General features: G+C 38.3%; 6 protein-coding genes across 6 annotated transcripts; 5 read left to right on the top strand and 1 right to left on the bottom strand.

Annotated features, from left to right (window-relative positions):
• Positions 1 to 356: 356 nt before the first annotated feature.
• Positions 357 to 1,349, top strand: LOC108852493 (heavy metal-associated isoprenylated plant protein 16-like). The gene is made up of 3 exons (XM_018625997.2): positions 357 to 509; positions 612 to 690; positions 799 to 1,349. The coding sequence occupies exons 1-3, from the start codon at positions 504 to 506 to the stop codon at positions 1,191 to 1,193; spliced, it is 480 nt and encodes a 159-aa protein (XP_018481499.1). The 5' UTR covers positions 357 to 503; the 3' UTR covers positions 1,194 to 1,349.
• A 5,745-nt stretch (positions 1,350 to 7,094) lies between these two features.
• Positions 7,095 to 9,093, bottom strand: LOC108854274 (UPF0725 protein At1g02770-like). Its single transcript, XM_018627798.2, has 6 exons — positions 8,458 to 9,093; positions 8,230 to 8,358; positions 7,919 to 8,105; positions 7,734 to 7,831; positions 7,547 to 7,633; positions 7,095 to 7,446 (listed from the first exon to the last, which is right to left on the bottom strand). Exons 1-6 carry the CDS (start codon positions 8,656 to 8,658, stop codon positions 7,216 to 7,218), a joined length of 933 nt encoding a protein of 310 aa, XP_018483300.1. The 5' UTR covers positions 8,659 to 9,093; the 3' UTR covers positions 7,095 to 7,215.
• A 2,721-nt stretch (positions 9,094 to 11,814) lies between these two features.
• On the top strand, positions 11,815 to 12,487 carry LOC108850027 (E3 ubiquitin-protein ligase APD2-like). Its single transcript, XM_018623613.2, has 2 exons — positions 11,815 to 11,887; positions 12,041 to 12,487. Exons 1-2 carry the CDS (start codon positions 11,839 to 11,841, stop codon positions 12,412 to 12,414), a joined length of 423 nt encoding a protein of 140 aa, XP_018479115.1. The 5' UTR covers positions 11,815 to 11,838; the 3' UTR covers positions 12,415 to 12,487.
• A 2,000-nt stretch (positions 12,488 to 14,487) lies between these two features.
• On the top strand, positions 14,488 to 19,404 carry LOC108854272 (uncharacterized). The gene is made up of 2 exons (XM_018627796.2): positions 14,488 to 14,746; positions 15,324 to 19,404. Exon 2 carries the CDS (start codon positions 15,407 to 15,409, stop codon positions 18,365 to 18,367), a length of 2,961 nt encoding a protein of 986 aa, XP_018483298.1. The 5' UTR covers positions 14,488 to 14,746; positions 15,324 to 15,406; the 3' UTR covers positions 18,368 to 19,404.
• LOC108854284 (endoplasmin homolog) lies at positions 19,262 to 23,008 on the top strand. The gene is given in 14 exon segments (XM_018627806.2): positions 19,262 to 19,403; positions 19,488 to 19,605; positions 19,696 to 19,849; positions 19,940 to 20,020; positions 20,103 to 20,214; positions 20,286 to 20,320; positions 20,322 to 20,413; positions 20,493 to 20,631; positions 20,733 to 20,847; positions 20,924 to 21,120; positions 21,194 to 21,575; positions 21,649 to 21,790; positions 21,879 to 22,434; positions 22,511 to 23,008. Coding segments are annotated over 14 exon segments (2,478 nt in total). The 5' UTR covers positions 19,262 to 19,336; the 3' UTR covers positions 22,799 to 23,008.
• A 364-nt stretch (positions 23,009 to 23,372) lies between these two features.
• On the top strand, positions 23,373 to 25,076 carry LOC108848385 (thaumatin-like protein 1). Its single transcript, XM_018621741.2, has 3 exons — positions 23,373 to 23,499; positions 23,821 to 24,514; positions 24,788 to 25,076. Exons 1-3 carry the CDS (start codon positions 23,427 to 23,429, stop codon positions 24,966 to 24,968), a joined length of 948 nt encoding a protein of 315 aa, XP_018477243.1. The 5' UTR covers positions 23,373 to 23,426; the 3' UTR covers positions 24,969 to 25,076.
• Positions 25,077 to 25,182: the final 106 nt, after the last annotated feature.

Raw genomic sequence — 25,182 nt, forward strand, 5'->3', positions numbered from 1 at the left:
AGCATAACCACAGTTCTCTCTCTCACAACATGATAATTAGTAAAAACAAAACGTATTCATCATCATAATGCAAGATATTTGACTAAACATATCATTCTTGAGCCTTACATTTATAAATATCAGACGATGGTATATCAGAAAATATTACTTATGGCTCATTATTTAATCTAGTTTTTGACCTAATTAAATTACGAGTTTTTGTAGTCTTTCAAATATTACCGAATTTGTACGAATCGGCAAGTAGAAGCAAATAAAACACGCAAGGAACGATTTGAAAACGAAGTTTAAACAATCTGAATTATTCCGTTGGTGCAAGACAATGACTCATGGAACAAATGATAATATATATAACAATCCCTTCTATACAGTTCAACAGATTTGTGATCTAAAGAAGACTCAGGAATCCAAAGCCAACAAAAAAAAACATCAAACATCCAAAGCGAATTCTCAAAGAAGATCATCTATAATCATCCGCAAAACGTGACGTGAAGAAGACAAAGAACATGAAGGTATGTATATATGTGTACTCAAATACTTGAAAAACACTTGTGTCTGTATGTATGGAAGAAGAATTTTCTTATGATGCTAAGAGGTTTTCTAACTGTGTGCAGCAAAAGATCCTGATAAGAGTTACTATGACTGATGATAAAACCAGAGCAAAAGCAATGAAAACTGCCGCTCAGTTTGAAGGTAACAACGATACAAAAGCCCATATGAAAGCTGACTCTCGTAAATCATGTTGAAATTAAAGAGTTGATGCATATGTTTTTCTATGAGTTTCGGCTGTGGAAATAAAAGGAGATCACAGGAACAAGATTGAGGTGACCGGTGTTGAAGTCAACATGATCTGTCTAACCAACACACTGAGGAAGAAGGTAGCCTTCGCTGAGCTTGTAAGTGTAAACAAAGTTGAACCACCCAAGAAACCAGAGGACAACAAGAAGAAGGATGACAAGAAACCAGATGAAAAGAAACCTGATGAGAAGAAAGCCGATGAGAAAAAAACAGAGGAGAAAAAAACAGAGGAGAAAAAGGCAGAGCCATGTTGTTGTAATCCATGTTATCCACCATGGCCTTATAGATATGGTGTGCCATCTTCCTTTCCACATTCGTGTGATCCCTACGGGCATAACTTTAGGGATTATACTGGGGAACTTTTCTACAACTACGGACCCAATTGGAGGTTCATATGAGAAGACTATAACAAAAGAGATAACAGCTTTTCTATACTAAGTGTTTCAACTAGGTAATGCAATCAGATTTGTCATATGAATAAAAAACCCTTGTACTCCAAACCACGCAGATTATATACTTGCACATGCTATTATGAAATGAAAAGCTAAATCTTCTTATCCATAGAGTCCACATTACATAGTAACTTCCTTACGAGCACCAATCTTACAAAACATCACTTATCTCTTTCTTTTGTTTGACTTTCTTTTTTCTGACTCGAGGAAAGGATACACAAAATCATGAATCAGAGGCGTTGGACTGCTAAGAGGTAAAGGTGTGTCGCCACCTCTTAGACCTCGGTTCACTCCAAACGTTGAATTGCCACTCCCAGCAGCGAAGTGATGAGCCATCACAATCATCTCACCAGACACTAGGATGTAGCCTTTGGTGTGGTACTCTTCTCCGTGGCTAGATTTACACCAGAATACGAGCTCCCCGTCCATTAAAAAAGCATCCGCAACGGTCACCCCGTGAAGACCATCATACTGAGACTTGTCGCTCTTGGGTCCACGGTACACTTCCTACCATATAAAATCAACACTTTAAAACCAAGAGCAGTCAGAATCTATTAAACTATAAATATAGAAAATTTATTTACCCCATCTGCAGTATCCCAGTAATCTGAAAAGAGAACCACTGTTGCTCCTAAAGGCTGCTTCTTAAGTCTTTTCAATGATGCATATAGATCATTGCCAAGGTACCTCCGACCTGCTATTTTAATCTTGTCCTTCCCGTCTTTGTTGGGTTTGTCTTTTATGCAGTCAAACAAATCTTCTTTAGGCCCTCGTTGTACCGACACTCCATGTCTTTTTATATAGTCCAGGCCAGCGCTCACTTGCAGAGGATGACACTTGTGTTCTGTTGAAGTTTGCATTAAGCGATCCTTAGGAGAGGCATAGAAGCACAATTCCCTCACACTTAAATTCACAAATTTTACATCGACGCCATCTATTACTCTCAGCGAGCTCACAAGATTTACACCAACATAAGCATAGCATAGTTCTGTAAACATAAAAACAAAAAATTTAATAAGTATCAGTTTGAATTAAACAATTCTCGAAAAAAGAAAAAAGAAAGTTTTGACTTACGATGCATCCCTTGGTCTCGTACAGCTCCTAGCTTTTGATTTTCTTGTTCAGCACAGATAGGTCCAACTTTGTTCTTATCTTCCTCTGAAAGTGTAATCCATTGTCTATCCACTCTTGTAACTCCAGCTCTCCAGTTGGGAGACTGGAAATCAAAGTTAAAAGAATTAATAAAAATAAAAAAGTGAATAATGGACAATTAGCAAACTTACCCTTTTGGCCGATCTCCAACACAAAAATTGGTTTTCGTAAGTGGAATTGTCAGCTTTTGTTTTGTATGTTTCAAACCAACATGAAATAGCAATAGGCTCTTCTTTTGAGCAGCACATGTTATACAGCCTTGGGCCAAAAATGGTCTTCAGAGAAGAAGGAGTGAAAGTTTGATTCGGATAGGCATGAACCTTCTCTTTTACGGTAACTTTCTTCTTCTTAGGAGGTTTAACCCCGGCTAAACTCAACGCCGGCTTCCTAAACACTTTTGAGACCGAAGTATCCCAACAACAACGACCAAGCACAAACTCCCTGAACAATGAAAGATCCAATTCAGAGTTGCAAATATGTAAGCAAAACTAAACCAGAGAGAGTGACAAACCTAGAGGTATCATCATCTCCAACAACAGCTTCGCTTTCTTTCTTGACCTCCAGAGTGTGGAGGTAGTTTTCATTCTCACAAGGCTCAAGAACACTCTTGCCCTGCACAATGAATTCACATCTTTAAGACATGGAGTATTACGGAAACAACAAGGAGTATTCGGACGTCTTAGGCACAGCAGAGTATGATGCATGTAGGATGTTATATGATGAAAGGCAAACCTTGCTATCTGAACCACTAGCTTCACAAGAGAAGATACAACAACTGTTTCCATCACCACCGACATGGTGAGAAAACCAGCATTCATCTCCAAAGGGACAAAATCCTTCTGCAAAAAATTTGCACCGAGCACTCTTCGTCACGGGTCTGGTACGCTTCCCATCATCTTGCATGAAGTCATTTTCATTCTCACAAGGCTCAAGAACACTCTTTCCCTGCACAATGAATTGACATCTTTAAGACATGGAGTGATGGTCAAAACAAATAAAAAAAGCAAAGAGCATGAGATGAATTATATACCTTATCTCTGTTTTTAACATATGTGTCCTTGCCCGTTTCTGAAATAACAACATCTGTCTCGAGCTGATCCATGATATCTGAGAGCGAGGATAAGATCAGTTAGTAGACGAAGATAGACTCTCAAGTAACAGTGTTCAATAATTAAACAAACTGCAGATTTCATCTTTATATTATGTTTCAGGGATGCTCTTTTGTAGTGACTTAAAGTCTTGATTTACCTTCAGATATAGCCTGAAACAATAGACAAACGATGTGTTAGGTTTTAGAAACGACGGCAAAGAATATACACGGAAGAGCGCAGTTACATTTTCTAAGGTGGAAATGAAGAGGAAGAATCATTACCAATGAGAGAAGTGGAAAGTTTGAAAAAACATCAGTGAGCTCCAGATAGTTTCCTTGTGAATGACTGATCTGGAAACAACAATGAAATTACCATTTAGGGCAGAGTGGAGTGTGATGCAAGTAAGTAGTTAACATTCCCTCTAGCTAGTAATAATGCTAACTACATCACACATTCGACTGACATAAAAGACAAGATATACCTCAAGCAAGTTGCATTAACCACATTACCTTTAACGTTAACACGAGACGTTTGCTGTTAACATTCCCAACTTCCACCCTCAGAGGATTTTTTGCCAATAGATACTGTGCTTCATTTTCTAAGCAACCCCAGAAGAAAGGTGGCTTGTAATCTTGTGGCTGCAAAGCATTCAATTTCGAGTGTGAAATAAGATGAACGGTATTGAAAACTTGTATGAGAAGACAATTGTATGTACTTGAATGGTAGTTACAATATTCATTACCTCATCTGGCATTTTGTCAAGGGTGTTCATCAACTCACCAAGCGTGGGAACCATTTTGAAAGTTGAACTCCTAATTTCAGTACAATCATGAAAAATTGTAAAGCATAGACGCATGAAAAGATCGAAGTTGGAAATAAAAAATCTCAATAGTATACCTCAGTTGATTTAAGGTAATATCTGCGGTGGATTTGAAAGTCCCTCCATGACTCTTGTTTCCAGTAAGAAAATTCCTAGTCTGACCAAAACAAAACAAAAAATAGCCAGAATCAAGAGAGGGATCTTCGATCGCGAAAACAAAACGCGCGAAAAGCTCGATGTGTCGTCGTTTTACTCACCAGAAGGAGGGAGTTCTTTTCTGTGACCTCAGCTTCCACTAAGCGAGGATGATGGAAAATCGAGACTAAATCGTTCGGTTCTCCCGCAAATTGAAGTGACGGAAAGTAAACCTCGATCAGTAAAGGAAAACTAGGTCAGTAACCAGGAAGGAACGAGAAAATTTCGTTTACGTTTAAAAAAAAAAGAAGAAGAGAGAAATATAGAAAGGGAAAGCTCGGTGATGTGCTTACCAGAGGGAGCGAGTACTGTCCGGTGTCCTCAGCTTCCTTCAACTTCAGGGAGACTACCTGAGGAAGATACAATTCGATACCAAATGAGATTACGAGAGCAGGAACAGAGCAAAAAGAAAGCTAAGAAAACTAAATTTTTTTTTCTCGTATAAATGCGTCTTCTTCTCACCATTTTTACAGAGGAAGAAAACGAGAAACGAACAAGGTGGCTAACTTTTTCAGAGAAAGGAGAGAGAAAAAGAGTGAGACAAAAGACGAGAAAAAAAAACGAAATGGAAATTTGTAGCGTCGTCGAGAGCTTGTGGCAGTTATAGGGGCAAAGTTGGTATTGAGGGGAAAATAGTAGGGGTAGTATCGACTAATTACATCCGACGTCATACAGGCTGTAGTGATCACTCCAATTTCGTTACTAACGTATTTAGGGGTAAAATAGGTATTTTGATAAGATAGTAGGGGCAAAGGCGACCAATTTCGTCTAACGAACGGTACCATATTTGTTGGGCTGAGTGGACCCCACAATACATCATCCATCATATGAGAAAATGTATCTTCCCAAGATCGATTTTGGCAATTAAACCTTCACTCGGTTTCAACATGTTCGAAATTCCATTAAATTTTATCACTCGGTATTTATAAACACGGACAAAAATGAGCTCACTAGAGACAAAATACTAGGTTACTTACATAATTAATTGATCATACAATTTTTAGTCACCTAACCATAAAAGAAAAATAACGAATTTAATTGGTTGGCGTATGTGTTTCTTTTCTTTTCTTTTTTGTCAAAACCTAGTAAATTATATATCACGTGCAATTCATAAATCAATCCTCTCTAACCAAAACTTCCAAGATATAGTATCGTCTCAATATTCGGTTCGTGTTATGATGTTACTCCTTTACACAATAATTAATATCCCTTGCCTTTTGGCTGGTATCACCCTCATTCAAATTCTTGAATAACTGACTTTGTCTCCGCCTGGACCTACACAGAATATTCTTATAATTCTCAACAAGGCTAATTTCAATCCAAAGCTTTACTTAGTAAATCCAGTAAAATTAATTATCAAGTGCGTGTTCCATTGCTGTAGTGGACGATCGTCTTTGGGCAATAACTCTCGGACATTGTTTTTCTCTTGACGATCACTCGCGATACAATAGCTGTGTGGGTATGGACCGGACCGATGCCAATTTGATGGAGATTTGAAACATAAAAATTCGGTTCAATTCGGAAACAAATCTCAAAAACCGAACCATAATTAATTTCGGTTCAATTGGGTAGAAAATTTTCAATCCAAATTAACCGAACCGATTAACCTGACTAAACCGAACTCATATGCATCTTGTTTCGTTCCGAATCAAGTAAAAAGTCTGCATCATCACGACGAGCTGTCAAGCTTCCATATCCATCTCTCACGCATTCTCCGCGGCTTTCCTTTTCTCTCCAAATTCTTCTCTTCGCTAATTAGTTTAACTTCATCGGAAAATTAAATTCGACGGCTACATTACCCGCCAGAGGACCGGGAAGATGAAACCGAGATCGATCAGTACATGTAAAGCAGATGATCAAAATAGAGAAGATGATGTTGATTGGAGCAACCAGGTTGATGAGATACCCAGCAAGGAACGAAGGAGAATTGTGTGAAACCTGATTGCAAGTCCCAGAGACTGTTTCTAGCGGCGGAAATGAGAGGAGTTTTACTTCTTTTTCCGGCACTCCGTTTCTGAAAGCTTTAAACTTTTTTTTTTTTTTTTTTGCTTTTAGCTTTGAATAAAAAAAATCTTTACAGTAGTCGCCACTGTTTAATCATATTTTCTGGAATCTGCTTACTCTGTTTTCTCATGTGTTGGATCTGAAATACTCTGTTCTAATGAGAGTATCTGAGAGGAGAACAAAAATTTAAGGGACTCCCTTTTCTAGTGCTGGACATATGGTACCTCCTGTTGCTGCAACAAAGAGTGGGTTCTTCTTATGTGGAAGAGATGTTGTTTATGTCAAAAATCCCATTAGATGTGAAATGCTAACAAAATCATTTATACCCGTTGCTTGAGCATAAGTGAATGTGTGGTTGAGATGAAGTTTCAGCTTGAACTAGTAGTTTATCATGAGCCAACCACAGGCTTGCATTTGACCGCATCAAGCTAGTCTCATGTTCCAGAGTATAAAATATCAGATGCGACTCTCTTGGGAACAATGCGTTTATATAGGAAAGTTATATATTTGAAATCCTCCTTACTATTGTATAGAAAAGAAATTGAAATGTTTAAAAAGGTTTTAGCTTAATCCATCAATAAAAGAAGCAACAGTTAACCAAGTTTAAATTTCACTCAAATAAAGTAAATCAATCGCCCAGAATCCTGTTTGAGCACTTTTTAGAAGAAAAAAAGACATAACAAATAATAGCTAGCATGTTGTAAACTTAGGGAAGCAGCGGTAGAGTCTTGCCAACGAGGGAAAAGCGTTTAGATATAAAATCCACAGATCTTCGAACGATGGCTCTGCGTTTGCATATCCCATTATCACCTCCCAAGTCCTGATCATAACTTATGTAGACTACGACACTTGTAAAACACTCGAGTACATTCTCTTTGGGCAGATTTTCGCCAGTTTCTACCACCACGTTCAAAATCTTCAAACCGGACAGGTTGGGCTGCAATGCAAGCAACAACCGAAACAGATTTATTTATATATAAAAGAAAGAAAGAAAACACACACTTTATTATATGATGACTCAAAGCAAGCAAACCAACATTGTGATTTCGCCTATTCGTGGTAACGACTGCAACTTCCAAGTAAAGACGAATCCAGTCGTTTTCTTCCCACTCAGATTCCATCAACTGCGGAAGCAAAAACACTAACACGGTTCAATGAAAGCATCGCTCTTTGCCTTAACCATGAATGAATGAATGAATTCAGTAAAAAAAATATATATATTACCTCATATAAAAATCGACTTTTATCACCAAATGAAGAAGGCCACTCAGGCAAGTCCCTATCATCGTCGAACTGATCCGTATCTCCCTTAGACTTAGTCCCTAGAGAAGGAGATAATTATTCACACACTCATATATATACAAACACAATTCAAGAAAAACTGTCTGTTATAACGATGGTTTTTTCACCTTTAAGTCTGGCGACTGTGCAAATGAGATTCAGAGTGTAGCCCTTTCTTTCGGAAATAATAGTCTGGAAAGTAACAAGGGACGGTGTAGCTTGATCCTCTGCATGCAAAGTTATATAATAACAGGCAGGCATGAAAATACCCTCTCTATTGTATTTCTCTATTTCGTGAAGCTGCAGATTTGTCCCCTGTGAGAGAGAGAGAGAGAGAGAGAGAGAGATTAAAAAAAAAAATTTGAATATAGAGGGAAAAACACAAAAGAGATGGATGGAGGAGGAGGAGACTTTTTTTCTTTTTTTAAATATACTGTACCTCTAAAATATTGTAGCGGTGAAGGCCGACCTTTGCATAAAGCTGCACTACAATGGGACAATCTCTCCCTCCTTCGAAAGCATGCATTCCCCAATAACGATGATCCCACAGTCTACCCATATCGAACCCCTACGGTACGGTACGGTACGGAGAGATCATATCAAATCAAAGTCAAAGCAAATCAAATCGAAAAGGAAAATAAAAAATAATAAAAAGAAAGAATTTTACATCTGTTTCCCACACTTTGCGCCAAAGCTCAGCCGTCTCCTTATGAAGAGCCTCTTTTCTTTTTCGGATAATCTCCTCCTCAGACTTACGAAGAGACTTTATCTTCTTCGCCCAGAGCCCATATGAACGTCTCTTCGGCGCACGATACTCACTGTCAACAACCAACAGTTCTTGCTTACACTTCTTCGTCTTTCTCCCCATTCTCTCCCCCAAAATCACTTTCCAATAAACAAACCCTAATTTATTTTATGGCCTGATTTTATTTATTTCTTCCTTTTTCCATGTCCAAACCTCTCTTATTTGCTACATTTACTTATTTGATTCTATGGGCTTAATAGTTGTAGCCCATTATAGAATCATCATATCCTCCGTGAAAGGAGGATCATCAAGAGATCTCCTCGGTCCCTGTCTGGAGACAGACGTGTCGGAGATTCTTCGCGCTCGGTAGAAGACGTCTGTTAAGGGAGAAAGCTTTGATCGTGTTTCTTCGGCGTTTGAGACGTCGCACTGGATGTAACTAACGGGATGATCGGCTTTCCAGGTGGGACGAGGTCTTGGAGCGACGCCGTAGACTTTCCATGGACCGCCTGGTGTGTCGGAGAGAGGGAGAATCTTCGCGAGGCTGTTTCCTATGATCCCGGTGACGCCGATGATGAGTGCTGACGCTTTGGTAGCTTTGCGTTGGCTCGTAGTTGTCGTCGATTTTTTTCTGCAAAATTATAAATGAGTTGAGTATGAAGGAGACGATGAAGATCGGAGTGGGATCAATGGATGAATATTACCTTGGCAGCTCCAATGGCACCAGCCCACCACCAACTCATTTCTTGACAATGCAGACAAAACCCAAGAGAGGAAGAAGTAGTATAGTTACAGAGCCGTTTGTCCGATTGTCTGTTTTAGCTTTTTATTGTCGTTTTATAAACAAATAATCTTATATTAAAGTTCTATAAATCCTATAAAACGTGGTGTTTAGTTCTATTATACTACAATTTATTCGAGTTTGTTTATAAATATTCATGTAGAATGAAGAACAGAAGATCGTTTATAAATTGTGAATCTTGAATGAAAGTTGAGGGACAAGAGTCTTTTTTTTTCGTAGCAGTTAGACCACCTCCATTGGGGTCTTTTATGAGATTTATAGGGAAGCCTCTTAACATTTTTTGAATAAAAAATAAATATAATAGTCAGTATATGTTAGAGGTGTCTCTTATATTAGTGTTTTTAGAGATGAATCCTTAGTAAAGTGGCACCATATGAGTGGTCTTTCGCCTTTGACTCTTCCTTTCTGGTAAGCGTGTTCTCTCTCTTCTTCTTCTCCGTTGAAGTTCACCAATAGATATCTAAATTTTTGAAAATTCTTAATTTACCTTATTTAATTATTAATCATTTAAATTAAATGCTATGAACCTCAAAATGGAGTTTAGAAATGGAGTTGCTCTTAGAGACTATGAACTGGATTAACAATTCGTTTTATGTTCTTTACTTACAAATTTGTATTGACTTCCAGGAGGTTGAAACCTCACATAAATCTACACCTTTTAATTGATGTTTACAACCCAAGTTATCTTCACGACAGGTCTATCTATAAAGGTCTTTTTTTTTGTCACAAATCTATAAAGGTCAAAACACGATATTCATATCTACTTAATTATACTATAATCCAGCTGAAGATTAATGTCCTGACCAACTACTACTAATGCAGAATTAACTAGTACTAGATCATGACCCGCGCTTCGGAAGCGCGGGATATTTTATGATTCAAAATTTTGTTAACAATGTTACAAATATTTAATATGTAAAAATTTCGTTTGTTTAAAAATTAAACTGTGTTTGAATCAACATTTTAAATTCAATTTAGATCGCCGAGCCAGTAAAAGTTTGAATTGGTTAAAAGGTAATGGGTTAATAAGTCTGATTTGAATCCACTTTGAATATACAGTATAACCTCTAAACTAATATCTCTATAAATTAATATAATTTCATAGCCCCAAATTAATTTTTTTTGGTTCAATTAGTATCTCGATAAATTAATAATTTCTATAAATTAATAAAAAGTTATAGGTTTGGTGTAGTCCCAACATTATTAATTTATAGAGGTTTCACTATATCATATAGTACGACTATTATATAAAATTAATTGGTTAAGGAGTAATGTATTGCATGGTGATCATCGCATGGATTTATTGGATGGTGATTATGAAATCTCAAAGTTAACATTACTGCATGTTGGTTATGAAATCAATTGGGAAATAAAATATTTTTTTTTGAATAGAAAAAAAATGGGTCAACTTATAAAATGAATGTATATAAAGTATTAAGTTAGCATAGAATAAGGAAATAATTTACTAACATTAATTGTTAGTTAATAGGATCAAAAAATATATCATAGCTAATAGTAGGTCCAATTTAAAAATCTACCTAGAAAAAGTCACAATATTTATGTTTTAATAAGATAGATTTCCTAACAATCTGGCTATGGATATAAACATAGAAGTTAGTTTTGCGAAACGAATTTGAATACCTTAGTTTTTTTTTTGAGATAGCTTTTTTTAATAATAATAATAATTCAATACCTTATTTTTTTAAAAAAATACCTTAGGTTATATATATAAAATGTTTTCAAAGGAGTAGAATGCTTTTATCCAAAAAAAAAGGAAGAAGAATGCTTATTATTAGGAAGAAGAATCCTTCTTATTATAACCCTTTATCAAAACAGATGGCGTCGACGCCTTCTGCATGCTGCCCCTGGCTTATAACATGCCTTATGAACAATGTTACAAAATCAGGTTTTATATTAAAACCTGCAAAAAACACATTGACTATTCTTCTTCTTGCCCTCAAACAAACAGGTACTTTTATTTATGTTTTCAAAAAAGAATGTTACCTACATTCTCGTTGACGATCTATTGAATGTGCCATAAGATACATGCATGTCTGGAGCTATATGGATTTGGAAGATACTGATAAAATTTGAAATTTTCTGAAACTCTACTTTATTTTGCACTCAATAATGGAATAAAAATGGAGTAATGAAGTTGGATTTGTATTTTGAATCAATTTTCAAGGATTTTTTTTTTGTATGTCACCAACTTATTCTCCTCTTTTCCTGGTCAAATTAATTAAAATGGATAGCACGACGGGTCCGTTTGACACAGTCTATAAATACTGTCATAATTAAATACAACAAGGTTGGAATTAATCAACATTACGTCACTTGTTTAATGCTCTGAGATAAACAAGAAGAAGTGATCCAGCATATCTTCATATGAGAACAAATCACTCTACCTTCACTGAATCATTATATCTGTTGAAAATTTCGTTACAACTATCTCAAGATATATGTACTACGGTATTTTGAAGGATGAGTTCGGTGGATGGTACATGGCGTTATCCACCAGCGCTAGATTGGTGGTTTATATATCATTTTTGGGTACAATTCTCTTGTAAATATATAACTTCTATATGATATCATATATATTCCATGGAAAGATAATATATATACACACTATCACATTCAGTGTAAAGCTATTTACATTTTTTTGGTAAAACTAATTTACTTTTTCTTTTGTTATTGTGTTCTTAGGGACTATAATGTTCCTTATATTTTTGATATTGAAATCTCTGAACGATTGTGACACGGAAGAGGATGACATGGAGAGTTTACCATTGGTAGCAGGACAAGAAGTAGTCACCATCTCGCCGTTGGTCTACGAGCCGTGGGGTGTAACGGGAAACAGAGATTTTGCAACGGCGTCATTTAGCTCTGTGGAGGATGTGGACTACTCAACATTGTGTGTCATATGTTTCGAGGAACGGAAGAACTGTTTCTTCGTACCGTGCGGTCACTCTGCCACTTGTCGCGGCTGTGCTGAGAGGATCATGTCGGAAGAAAATAAGGTGTGTCCGATTTGCCGGAGGGTAATACGCAAATCTAAGAGACTACCGCTGAATCTTTGAACGCTGTTGCTTTTTCTTAACCACCATTCTTTTCTCATGATCCCCATAAAAATTTTCAATCATCATGTGTGCTCATCGTTCACCACACTTATTTAAGGTAACCGTTTGCAATAGTATATAAAATGATAGTATTAAACATTTTAGATGAGAGCATTATTGACTAAGCATTATAGTCTTTCTTTCATATAAGAAAAACATCTTTTGCATCATCTCAAGGCCATACACAGTTTTGTAATCCCATTTAAAACTTCACATTGCTTTATATATATCATCACTAATTCACTATCATGCATTATGTATGTTTGCTATTGTGTTATGTATAATGTATGTATGTTATGAACCACAAGGGAACTTGAAAGTAATCTGTAAGTTAAAAAAAAACATAACTGCAAAATACACAAGATTCCATCAATTTCATCACATTTGTTTCATTAATCTAAGCAACGAACACGAATTACTTACTGTTCTTGTCCTTGATATTACATTGGAGAGGCTAAGAGCTTTATAGTCTTCTTCGTACTGGTCTAAACCAAAATAAAGCTATATACATTTTCATTATGAGAAGGGATCATTGGAGCCCTCAACCTTTCTTTATTTTGGAGAAATCATTTGGATGTTGTTTCTCATGCTTGATCTCGAGGATTGGTTCTATAGTCTAATTAAGAACAAAACTGCACGTTATTGGATTTAACATATAAATTTACCCTCTTTCTAACCGAGTTTTAGATCAAGATGATTGATAGTTCTGAAGCAGTTCCTGAAAACCCAAAAAATATAAGAAGAGAAAGAAGACGATGGAGATTCTATGCTTGAATGTTGTTGTAGATACAAACTATGAGTCTTCTCCCATTCGCTATGAGATCGAGGAAGCTGTTCAATTCGCCATGAGGACGTAATGTTTTGTACTTCCAGCTATATTGTATTATTCAGTGTATACAAGTGACCACTGCCGTTTCTATGTATGTTAAAGGTGCACTTGCACAGGGACCAAATTTGATCTTGTATTTTTCTTTACATTTTTAGTTGATAGAAACTCCAAAATATTTTTACGTTTTAGTTTTCTTATTCAGAAGGATAGGATTTTTTTATGTACTAAAGTTATTATAGTGATAAAATGTAGTCTATAAACTCACACCAATAACTAAAATCCATATTTTCTTTTAGTTCAGAAATCCGGATCCTCTCTAGCATTGAGACGGGCCTGCAAGTGATTTACAATGTTGTGGGATAAGCAAATTCTAATCAAGACAAATAGTAAGTATAGACAGTGACTGTTATGAATTTTGTGGAGTTCATCTCAAGCTAACTACTTCAAAAACTACATGAGAATTTCCGGTATTTGAGGTAACAAATTAAATCTCATCTTTTCGTAATTTATGGTCGATGGTTGAGAATAATAACTGATTCCAAAGAATTTCAAAAAACGGATCAATGGAATGGGCTTAGTGGACAGACTAAACTAGTTTATAATAGTTTGAATTTGAAAATTTTGTTTAAAGCGAGTTTGTAATCGGATCTGATTTTCCTATTATTGGGATTGAAGGAATTTATAAAAAAAAAGTATGTATAAACTATACGTTCACCTCCTATTGTCACAGTGGTTCCTAAAGACTGATAGAGAGTTGTTGGTTCCAGCTCCAAGACAAACCTGATATGCACTGCTTTGATTTGTACCTCTTTTTCTATTTATTTTTTTGCCATTTGGTTTTGTACCTTCTACAAACAACGACTTTGAATTAAAAGAAGAAGATAACGACAGTTTGTAAAGAAAAAGGAATGACATCACTCGATTGAAAAAAAGTGATGTATCCCATCATCTCAAAATCCTATAAATCTCAGCCGTAGGATCAAATCGTTAACCTGACTTGTAGCATGATGAACCTAGTGGGTGTGTACTTGTTGACTGGACAAGTTGGGTACATAATGGGCCGTCGTCAGTCCCTACCAGCTCCCCCCACACACACACACGCTTCGCACGTGGAGTTTAATTGAACGCGGAAAATAAAAAAGAAAAAGAGAAGGAATATACATAATAAACACTACTTTTATCAACCAATCGCTGCATATGATTAAAATTAAATAATTTATTATTATTAACAAAGGAATAAACGAATTTTCTTCTCTCACGAGCGAACTTTCCCCCGAAGAAGAAGAAGAAGAAAGAGGTTTTCTCTCAGAGACGCCACCGTCGTTACCGGAGCTAGAGTCGGTGAATATCGTTAACGGAGTATATACACACACATACATACAAAGAGATTTGGGAGATGCGAGTGCGCATCGGTGTTAACTCGCTTGACCTCCTAGGGTTTCGTCTTCTCGCTTATCGCCGGTGGTGAGACGTTTTTACTTTTTTCTATCATTTGTTTCTTTTTTTAGAACGATGTGAAATTCGCCCTAGGGTTTTATTCTCATCTGTCTTCCGATTTTTTTTTTTTTTGATTTGTCTGAATTGATCATTTGATTCCTGAGCCCTAATTTCATATTGTTTTTCCACATGTGTTGAGTTTTGATTTGTTTTTTTTTTCTCGAATCTTAGGGCTTTGATCCGAAATTAGGTTTTGGGGTTGATGTAATTTTATGAGATTGGCCATTTTTGAATTCGAAAATTGGCTGTATAAGCCATGGACACAAGGAGGTTTCTCGTAGTTATTTTGTTTTGGTTCTTTGCCAAATGTATGTTGTATGTTTTGTCCTCTTGCCAAATGCTTGAGTTTTATGTTTGTTTTCTGACATTGGAGTGATCTAGTAGCTATATTTGTCAGTTGAAATACACACAGAAATGTAATATCAAATAAACTAAGTTTGATAGTTTTAGAGTTTCCATAAAAGTCTGGAGTCTGTCTTTTGTACTTGCCACAGTAAGGATAACGCCAAAAAGTCTCTCTTGTTATGGTTTTTTTTTTTCTCAGGATCTTGTCAAATGGGAGATAGAAGAACCTTTTTACCTCCTAAGGGTGTTCAACGTTGGTGGGGTTATTGTACGTGAAGCAGTATGGTGCTCGAGGATTTCTTTACCCTGACGGAACTAAAAGATGGACTCACTGTCACTTCTCGTGTCGAAGAGCTCGTGTCTGTCATGCGGAGTAATAAAGACTCTGTTTTGAAGGATGCTGGCGATGCTTCTAGACAATGGGCAGCGGTTGCAAGCACGATCGCGGTCACGAAGAGCAGAGAGTGTCTTGATGTTTTTGTAAATTTAGATGGGGTTCGGTACTTGAGTAGCTGGCTGGCAGAAGCGCAGACGTTGGGTAATGATAAATCTGTAGAGGAGTCGATTCTTGCTTTGTTAGAAGCTGTTGGAAACCTAGGTGTAGATGGCTCGAGGTTAGTTTCTTCTGGGATATGGGTTGCTGTCAAGAAACTTGTTGACCATGGTAGTTCTCGTGTTCAGGATCAGGCGAGAAAGCTCTTTGATAGTTGGAAGGATAAAGTAGTTAACGACCATTCTGAACGTGACATTGAAAGCTGTAGCAAAGCTAATGAAGATGAGATGAGAGTTGTAGCAGTAAGCATGGAGAGCAGTGGGCTAAAATCAGCTGTTACTCTTTGTTCAACGCAAAGTAGTAATGAAAAACAGTGTCCTGAAATAGCAGATGTAGCCTTGCCGTCAGGAAGCTCAGGAGAAAAAAACTCAGATCAGGATAAGGGTTTGGAACTGCAGAATGACAAGGTTGGGTTTACCTCGAACGTGAACTCTCACTGCTCTAATAAGATGACTGAGACTTTGAATGAATCTTCCACCGATGTTGTTATGAAAGATGTTCAAGAAAACCTTTCACCGAAGGGAAAAGGCTCCATGAGAGAGACTACTGTGCCTACTGTCTCTAGTAGCCTTCTTAGCTCGGAACGTGGTAGTGTTGAAGGCGCATCAAATGCTCCGCTAGGTGCTGAGATATCCAAGGAGAAGCATATGGGAACCTATGGAGATTTTCCTGAAAAAATGGGTGGAGCTGTAGCAGTGTCATCTAGTTCAGCAGGACATGTAGCTGTGTCTTCTGATTCTGTTATTGCCAGTATGGAGTTGGAGAAAAATAGTCTTTTGCAGAGTAGTCTTGATTCAAATGAGGTGAGCAGGAATGCATCTGAGACAATATGTGGGTCTCACGATGTGAGTCTTGCCCATAATAGCAAACATGTTCCTTCCTTGGCTCATGTAATAGACAATCAGGATTCTGACAATTCATCAAGACTGTCAGGTCATGGAAGAACTAGTAAAGTTGAGAGTGACAGTATGACTGCTCATGCTGAGAATGAAGACAAAAAAGAAGATAAGGGACATTTAGACATAAAGAAGAAAGTAAAACGGAAAAAAAACCGCAGGTCTTCTAGATCAATGACCATATCCCAGCGCCTAGGAGCAATTGACAAAACAACCGCTGATATAGACCTGGGCATTTTAGATGCCTTGGAGGTAGCTACCAAAGTCGCACAGGAAGTGGCAAGAGAAGTGGACTCTGGGGAAGCTTCTCACAGTTCTTCAGAAGAACTTTCTGATGAAAGCGGGCAGTCTGTTTCGCAAGACTCCCACGATGATGAGCTACAGACGGGTTTTCCATCTAAGGGACTGTCAATGGGTGAAAGCCATTCCGTTGAGGAACCGCATGTTGGAGATGACGATGTAATGGATGAGAAGGATAACAAACTTGAGAATGAGATGATGGACAGTGATGATGTTGAAGAGAAGCACCTGTCAGCAGCTGCTAAATCCAAAGTAGGCAGAGAGAAAAGCCCATGTGGCTTTGATCTCAATGATGATATTTGTCCGGATGAAACAGATGACGTTATGTCTATTTCACATTCTGGTACGCCTGCAGCCGCACCGTTGCAGTTAGAAAGATCTCTTAGCGCGAAAGGATCGGGTGCTAGTAGTGTATCTCACTCAGAACTACCTCGTAAAGTTCCTAGCGGGGATTCAAGGGAAAAGCAGGTGATATGTATCGATCTAAATGTAGCTGATGTAGGAGATGATGAAGTTGAAGATCAAACTCCCTGGAAACAGTTTCCTTTCACCTCATCAAACTCTCGGGGTGGAGAGTCCTCCTCACATGAAGCTAATCTCCGAGGATCAAGCAGGTTCAACCTGGATTTGAATTGTACGAACGAGGACGATGACATGCCTCCGCCTTCTCAGTTGAAGATGGAAACGAGATTATTTCTAAGTCACAAGGGTCAGGCAAGCGCGTCACCTGTCTCTTCATTGTCAGTTGCTCAGCAATCAAGCAAGGAAGTAAACTTCGACTTGAATGACAGGCCACAGTTTTTCATGGAGTCACGTGATCAGGGTCCCTACTATGGGCAGCAACCATGGAGCACAGCCCCCTATGGAGGTCAAAAATTGGATGGACCAGCTCTCTCTTTATTGGGTACAAAAGTGGACGTTGACCGAAAAGAGACTGTATCCCAGATGGCTTCGTTCTTGTCCAATGGTAAGTCACTCGAGACAGCAGCAGGATTGTTCATGGGAAGAACGGGAAACTCGTTGGGTATAGCCCCTGGTGTATCCTTTTCTCCAGCTCCTATATATGGATACAACGGATTTACTGGTCCTCCTGGTATGTCAATGTCACCATCGCCCATGTATGTTCCTGGAACAGCTATTCCGTACATGGTGGACGCAAGGGGTACGCCAGTGATGATGCCTCAGATGATGGGATCGGCCCCATATGGGCAGCCACCATTCCCACCTCAGCAACACATGTTCATGAACGTGGCGGGTGGATCTCCTAGTCTGAATGGGTCATTGCAGCCACGCTTTGATCAGAGTTCTGGGTTTGGTGGGGTTGAGATGGGCAACAGAGAGTCGTTGAGTTTGAGGCAGTTTCTATCACCGGGGGATATGGGAGAGCATTCGAGAGCAAGCGTAGAGCCTTCATCGAGTTTGTCTATTGGCATTGGTGGGAAGCGGAAAGAGCCGGATACACCACGTTGGGAGTTCCCTCCTCCATGGAGGTGAGTGGAGATTGGGTTCTTCAATAGGTTGATGGATTGGTTGATTGGCCAGAGAATGACAGATGTGTTGGGAGGTAACTTATAATTTGTCTTGATGAACTTTCTCTTTTTCTTTTTTTTCTCCATCAGTTTTCCCCGTTCATTCAGGTTTTTATTTGATAACATATATAGGTGGATTAGTTCAAACATTGGTATATGTCAAACTTTTTGTTAAACTTGTTGGGTATTTTCTCCATAAAATAAAATTTATATAGTTTTTAAGAAAAAGTGTTTACCTTCTGTTACTTTTAGTCATGGTACTTGCAGTTCTCTCAGCTCTGAATAACTGTGTCATACAACTCATCAAACCAACCAAGCAATGTCCTAGAAACAGAGTTTGAGCTGGTGGTAAAGAACCAAGTTCATGTCTTCTCGTCTCTCACGCATTTCATGTCACTGATTAGAACAATAGTTAGACACACTCAGCCGTTGCATAATTAGAACGATAACATCAAAGCAGCCAAACATTAACAGAGAGGGGAAGTAGAAGAAGAATCATCCAGAGACTGTTTCATTGTTTGGTTTCGAATGTTCGATGTCAATAAAAATGCTACCATCCAATAGTCCATTTCCACGTGTCTTATAAAAAAAAGATAGCCGTCCGATCATCCAACAAGGACGTGAGGTGTATCACCGTCGACTTGGATTATTCAAGTCGTCCATCCACTAATCCACGCTACAACAATGTCGATCCACGTCAAGAACGAACCTTGCTCCAATACAAAACTCCCACGTGTTTTTTCCAGTAACATTGAACCGTTAGATCTGCCACGTTGGCAAACTAAGACGAAACACTCAGGAACCGAAGTGTACGAAACTACACAGTTCACTAAATCATGTCTTATTTAATTTGAAGGATCTTTCTTGGAGCTGAGTGAATAAACCTCATAAGCTAGCAATCTAGTGAGAGAGAGGCCTACGGGATCTAATAACAATGAGGAAGAGGACGCTAGTGTCCGTGTTGTTCCTTTTCTCACTTCTCTTCCTTCTTCCAGATCAAGGTACTACCCTTTCTTACACACTAACTCTTCGTTGTACATCACTTCGATTTGATTACTAAAGTGTCCCCTTTGTATGTATCATAGCAAGAAAGCTACACGCGAATGCGGAAGATAGTTCCGACGAAGTCACAGATCCACCTAAGGTGGAGGAGAAACTTGGTGGTCACGGCGGTTTATCCACTGATTCAGATGTTGTTCACAGGTTAGTGAGTGTCACACTCTACCATGTTTGATTCAGTTTGTATATAAAAAAATCTCTTCAGGTCTGATATCGTGTTTTTTTGTGGAGCAGAGAGTCAGAATCGATCTCGAAGAAGACACTTCGAAGTAACGCGGAGAAGTTTGAGTTCCAAGCTGAGGTTTCGAGGCTTATGGACATTATCATCAACTCTCTCTACAGTAACAAGGACATTTTCCTTAGAGAGTTGATCTCCAATGCTTCTGATGTAAAAAGCCCTTAGAGTGTTTTGTTATCATCATTGGTTACTTGATTTTCAGACAGGGAGCTGATTAGTAAGTGTTTGTAAAATTTTCAGGCTTTGGACAAGATTAGGTTCCTTGCACTCACTGACAAAGATGTTTTGGGTGAAGGTGACACTGCTAAGCTTGAGATCCAGGTTTGCTACATCTTTCTCACTAGTTTTGTGAGAGAGTAGACATATAACAGCATTCAGTTTGTACTAACGTAATGATCTGCAGATTAAGCTAGACAAAGCAAAGAAGATACTTTCTATTAGGGACAGGGGAATTGGAATGACTAAGGAAGACCTGATCAAGAACCTTGGTACCATTGCAAAGTCTGGAACCTCAGGTACGTTTTGCTCGTATAAGAGGTTTGGATCAAGAAAGTGCCAAGTATTCAAGGTCTTGTCTTTTCAACAGCTTTTGTTGAGAAAATGCAATCAAGCGGGGATCTGAAACCTTATTGGACAATTTGGAGTTGGATTCTACTCTGCGTATCTTGTTGCTGACTACATTGAAGTCATTAGCAAGCACAATGATGACATCCAGTAAGTTGTGATTCCTCAGAGTGTTCTGCTGTAAAATCATCTGGAAAAACGTTTCTGATAATTTTTTTTGAATTTTCAGACATGTATGGGAATCAAAGGCTGACGGTAAATTTGCTGTTTCCGAGGATACGTGGAATGAGCCTCTTGGACGTGGAACTGAGATTAGATTACATCTAAGAGACGAAGCTGGAGAATACCTTGAGGAGAGTAAACTTAAGGTCAGTCATATATTGATAAAGTTTGGAAGTAAAGTCTTCTTTATTTCTGTTTATTATTAGCTCATTAGTTAGTCTCATTGTATCATCTTTGTCTGCTACAGGACTTGGTGAAGAGATACTCCGAGTTCATTAACTTCCCTATCCAACTATGGGCTAGCAAAGAGGTTGAAACTGAGGTCCCAGTTGAGGAAGATGAATCAACTGAAGATGAAACTGGTTAGTTATATTGAAAACTTCAACTCTAGTGTGTCTTTTATTCCTACAAAATTTTATTAATTCTACTTTGCTTCAGAAACTCCCTCTACCGAAGAAGAGAAGGAAGAAGACGCTGAGGATGAAGACGGTGAGAAGAAGAAGCAGAAAACAAAGAAGGTGAAAGAAACAGTTTACGAATGGGAGCTTCTGAACGATGTTAAAGCCATATGGCTCAGAAGTCCAAAGGAGGTGACGGAGGAAGAGTACACTAAGTTCTATCACTCTCTCTCAAAGGTGAACAAATAAATAATACTACTTGTTACCCACATTGGTGTAAGCTTCCTTTCCTGACACAGTTTCTACACAGGATTTCTCTGAGGAAAAGCCAATGGCTTGGAGTCACTTCAATGCCGAAGGTGATGTTGAATTCAAGGCTGTCTTGTATGTTCCTCCGAAAGCTCCACATGATCTGTACGAGAGCTACTACAACAGCAACAAGGCGAACTTGAAGCTCTATGTCAGGAGGGTCTTCATCTCTGATGAGTTTGATGAGCTTCTGCCTAAGTATTTGAGTTTCTTGAAGGGTCTTGTTGACTCTGACACATTGCCTCTAAATGTATCGCGAGAAATGCTTCAACAGCACAGCAGCTTAAAGACAATAAAGAAGAAGCTTATCCGTAAGGCCCTTGATATGATCCGGAAGCTTGCTGAAGAGGATCCTGATGAGGTCCATGATGATGACAAGAAAGGTATTCCATATAACAAACTACTTTTCCCCGCACTTTGATGATCTAAACTTTTTTTTCAATTGTTGGCACACAGATGTGGAGAAATCTGGTGAGGATGATGAGAAGAAAGGTCAATACACTAAATTCTGGAATGAGTTTGGCAAGTCTATTAAGCTTGGAATCATTGAAGATGCTTCTAACAGGAACCGCCTGGCAAAACTTCTTCGTTTTGAAACGTATGTACTTTTCTTTATTCAACATCTGTCTGCTTATCTTATTAAGAAACACAGCTGGCTAAAAGATAATATGATTTGTTATTTACAGAACAAAGTCAGATGGAAAATTGACATCCCTGGATCAGTACATCAAGAGAATGAAAAAGGCGCAAAAGGACGTATTCTACATCACAGGAAGCAGCAAGGAACAGCTGGAGAAATCTCCGTTCCTGGAGAGACTCATCAAAAAGGGCTATGAGGTCATCTTCTTCACAGACCCTGTTGATGAGTACTTGATGCAATACCTGATGGACTACGAGGACAAGAAGTTTCAGAACGTGTCGAAAGAAGGGTTGAAGGTTGGGAAAGACTCGAAAGTTAAGGAGCTGAAGGAAGCGTTCAAGGAGCTGACAAAGTGGTGGAAAGAGAGTCTCGCTAGCGAGAATGTTGACGATGTTAAAATCAGCAACCGGTTGGCTGACACTCCCTGTGTGGTTGTGACGTCCAAGTTTGGGTGGAGTGCTAACATGGAGAGGATCATGCAGTCGCAGACTCTCTCTGATGCAAACAAGCAAGCTTACATGCGTGGGAAGAGGGTGTTGGAGATCAACCCACGACACCCTATCATCAAAGAGCTCAAAGAAAGAGTTGCTAGCGACCCTGAGGTAAACAAAACATTCTGTCTACTTTTTTCATCAGTTGAGTAACTGAGATGAACCCAATACACACATTTTCTTTCAGGACGAGAGTGTGAAAGAAACAGCTCAGCTCATGTACCAGACGGCTTTGATAGAGAGTGGATTCATACTCAACGATCCAAAAGACTTTGCAGGGCGTATCTACAACTCAGTCAAGAGCAGTATGAAGATCAGCCCTGATGCAGTAGCGGAAGAGGAAGTGGAAGCAGAGGAAACAGAGACCACTGAGGAGGCGGCTGCTGAGACGAAATCAGATGACTTGGCTGGTAGTGGTCTAAACATTGAAGCTGAACAGGTTGAGGAAGAGACACCTACCAAGGACGAACTGTAGATTTCACTTGTGATGTTTTTTTCTTATCTGTGTTTTTCTCTACTCTTTTAGTTAAAAGCAGAATATCGTTCTACTTGAATGTCAAAGATTAGTTTTTAGTTTACTGTATGGTTTTTTGATGGATTATGTAAAAGCAACACAGCATGTATTTTGGTTTTAAGCTTTTAATATATGCTTAAACAATGATATGAACTAATGACGGTTAAGACACGACACTCTTTGTTGGTCATCTATCCGAAGTTATCCTTGTAGCTTTCTGTAGTGTTAGCCACCTATAATGCATATCTACTTGGGGGGGTTATTTTTCATAAAACTAAGCCTTAAGAAGTTATAGTTTGTCAAAATAAAAAAAAACATATACTCTGTAAAGTTATAGATTTTGATTTGCAAAGACAAAGACTTTAATAAAATTCGTGATAAAATAGATTTTCCAACAACTTTTTTCTTCTTATATCACTTTAAAGTAGAATGGTCATACTTTTTTTTTTAGTGAGATCACATGGATCTTGACCCTTGAGAGAAGGTATATATAGAAGGCGTTGATGTCATCGTAAATGCTCTTTAAACTCTATCTCTTAAGTTTTTTTTTTTATATATTTTTCTTTCAAAAGAAGAAAATAAAACAGTGATGATCATAACAGTTCTTCATTCTCTTATCTCATTCTATTTCTTCATCATCCCTACCCTCATCTTCTTCCATGGTAATATCTAAATCTATCATAATATTGTTACTATAACTATATCAATTTTTCATTATCTCTATCAAACCATTCGTTATTTTCACTTTTAAAATAGAAATTTTTTATAATAGAACTGATATATGCTTTAATGTATTCTCCTAAAATAGTAATCTCTAAATATAAAGTAAAAAATAGAAAAACAATGTTTTTTCCTCTGTAAATAGAGAAAAAAATAGAAATCTCTATTATACAAGAAGAAATAGAAGTGAATTGAAGCAATTTAACCTCTAAATACTATTATGGATAATCTCATAAATAAAGCATTGCATGTGCCTTGTGTAGGAAGTAACGGTGCTACAATCACTCTCGTAAACCGATGCAGCTACACTGTCTGGCCGGGAATTTTAGCAAACTCTGGAAGCGCTGACATAGGAACCACCGGTTTTGAGCTAGCCTCTGGTGGTTCACGTTCCTTCCAAGCTCCAGCAAGCTGGTCTGGTCGGTTTTGGGCAAGAACCGGTTGTAACTTCGACTCTCAAACGGGCCAAGGCACTTGCTTAACCGGCGATTGCGGTTCAAACCAAGTAGAGTGTAACGGCTCAGGAGCCAAACCGCCAGCTACACTAGCCGAGTTCACAATCGGATCAGGTCCAGATGACCCGACCCGAAAACAAGACTTCTACGACGTGAGCCTCGTGGACGGATACAACGTCCCTATGGTAGTTGAAGCGAGCGGAGGGTCAGAAGGTGACTGCTTGACCACGGGATGCGTAACCGATCTAAACCAGAGATGTCCAGCGGAGCTCCGGTTCGGATCCGGGTCAGCATGCAAAAGCGCGTGCGAGGCGTTTGGTAGTCCGGAGTATTGTTGTAGTGGCGCGTACGCTTCACCTACAGAGTGTAAACCGTCCATGTACTCGGAGATATTCAAAACAGCGTGTCCTAGATCGTATAGCTACGCGTTTGACGATGCTACCAGTACGTTCACATGCACTTCTGCAGATTATACCATAACTCTGTGCCCTTACTTGCCTAGGTAGGTTAACTTATTTTTTTTTTTAATTTGTTTTCATTTGTTCACATTTACTTTTTAGTATGTTCACACGACGAGCTTAGCTAGCAAATCCTTGTGATTGGTTTTGTGCCAATACTGAAAAAGAGGTTGATTCTTTTGTATTTTTACACGTAATAAAGGAGTATATAATAGTCATCCCATCAATGAAAAGGAAAACAAAAAGGTTATTAGAACATACAACAGGCCTACCATTATTCAAATAGTATATACTGATTAAATTTGGAATGTGTACAGCCAAAAATCTGCAGCTAATGGGTGGAGAGATGGCGGTGGATCAGCAGGAAGCTCGCCTTCTCCATTGGCAACGTGGTTATCGGATGTTTTCACTTCTGCCTCATCAAATATTCATAAATTTTCCATATGTTTACTCATATTTTCTTGTATTTTTCTTCTTCTTTTTCTTTGGCCAGTTTGATTTATGTTTGTGTTTTTATTTCCCGGGTGTAAATTTTGCATCCTGTTACATTTATATGTTTGATGATTGTACACACTAATGAACATATAAGCGCATTGTTGATTTATATTTTTGAAGGAACTAGTACAAGAGAATGATGATAACCATGTCCATGTGCAATGGAAAGTGGAAACTATAACCCTAAAAGTGGTTATGAAGATATGAGATATCCAAC

This window comes from Raphanus sativus, chromosome 4 (genome assembly GCF_000801105.2).
Source record: "Raphanus sativus cultivar WK10039 chromosome 4, ASM80110v3, whole genome shotgun sequence".
Taxonomy (NCBI): Eukaryota; Viridiplantae; Streptophyta; class Magnoliopsida; order Brassicales; family Brassicaceae; genus Raphanus; species Raphanus sativus.

Coding starts and splice junctions, on each gene's coding strand:
- LOC108852493 (XM_018625997.2), top strand. Junction 691..798: donor AACTGCCGCTCAGTTTGAAG/GTAACAACGATA, acceptor TGGAAATAAAAG/GAGATCACAGGAACAAGATT.
- LOC108854274 (XM_018627798.2), bottom strand. CDS start 8,658: ATGGGGAGAAAGACGAAGAAGTGTAAGCAAGAACTGTTGGTTGTTGAC. Junction 8,359..8,457: donor GCAAAGTGTGGGAAACAGAT/GTAAAATTCTTT, acceptor ACCGTACCGTAG/GGGTTCGATATGGGTAGACT. Junction 7,634..7,733: donor AAAGTCGATTTTTATATGAG/GTAATATATATA, acceptor TTGCTTCCGCAG/TTGATGGAATCTGAGTGGGA.
- LOC108850027 (XM_018623613.2), top strand. CDS start 11,839: ATGGCGTTATCCACCAGCGCTAGATTGGTGGTTTATATATCATTTTTG. Junction 11,888..12,040: donor GGTTTATATATCATTTTTGG/GTACAATTCTCT, acceptor TTGTGTTCTTAG/GGACTATAATGTTCCTTATA.
- LOC108854272 (XM_018627796.2), top strand. CDS start 15,407: ATGGTGCTCGAGGATTTCTTTACCCTGACGGAACTAAAAGATGGACTC.
- LOC108848385 (XM_018621741.2), top strand. CDS start 23,427: ATGATCATAACAGTTCTTCATTCTCTTATCTCATTCTATTTCTTCATC. Junction 23,500..23,820: donor TACCCTCATCTTCTTCCATG/GTAATATCTAAA, acceptor TGCCTTGTGTAG/GAAGTAACGGTGCTACAATC. Junction 24,515..24,787: donor CTGTGCCCTTACTTGCCTAG/GTAGGTTAACTT, acceptor GAATGTGTACAG/CCAAAAATCTGCAGCTAATG.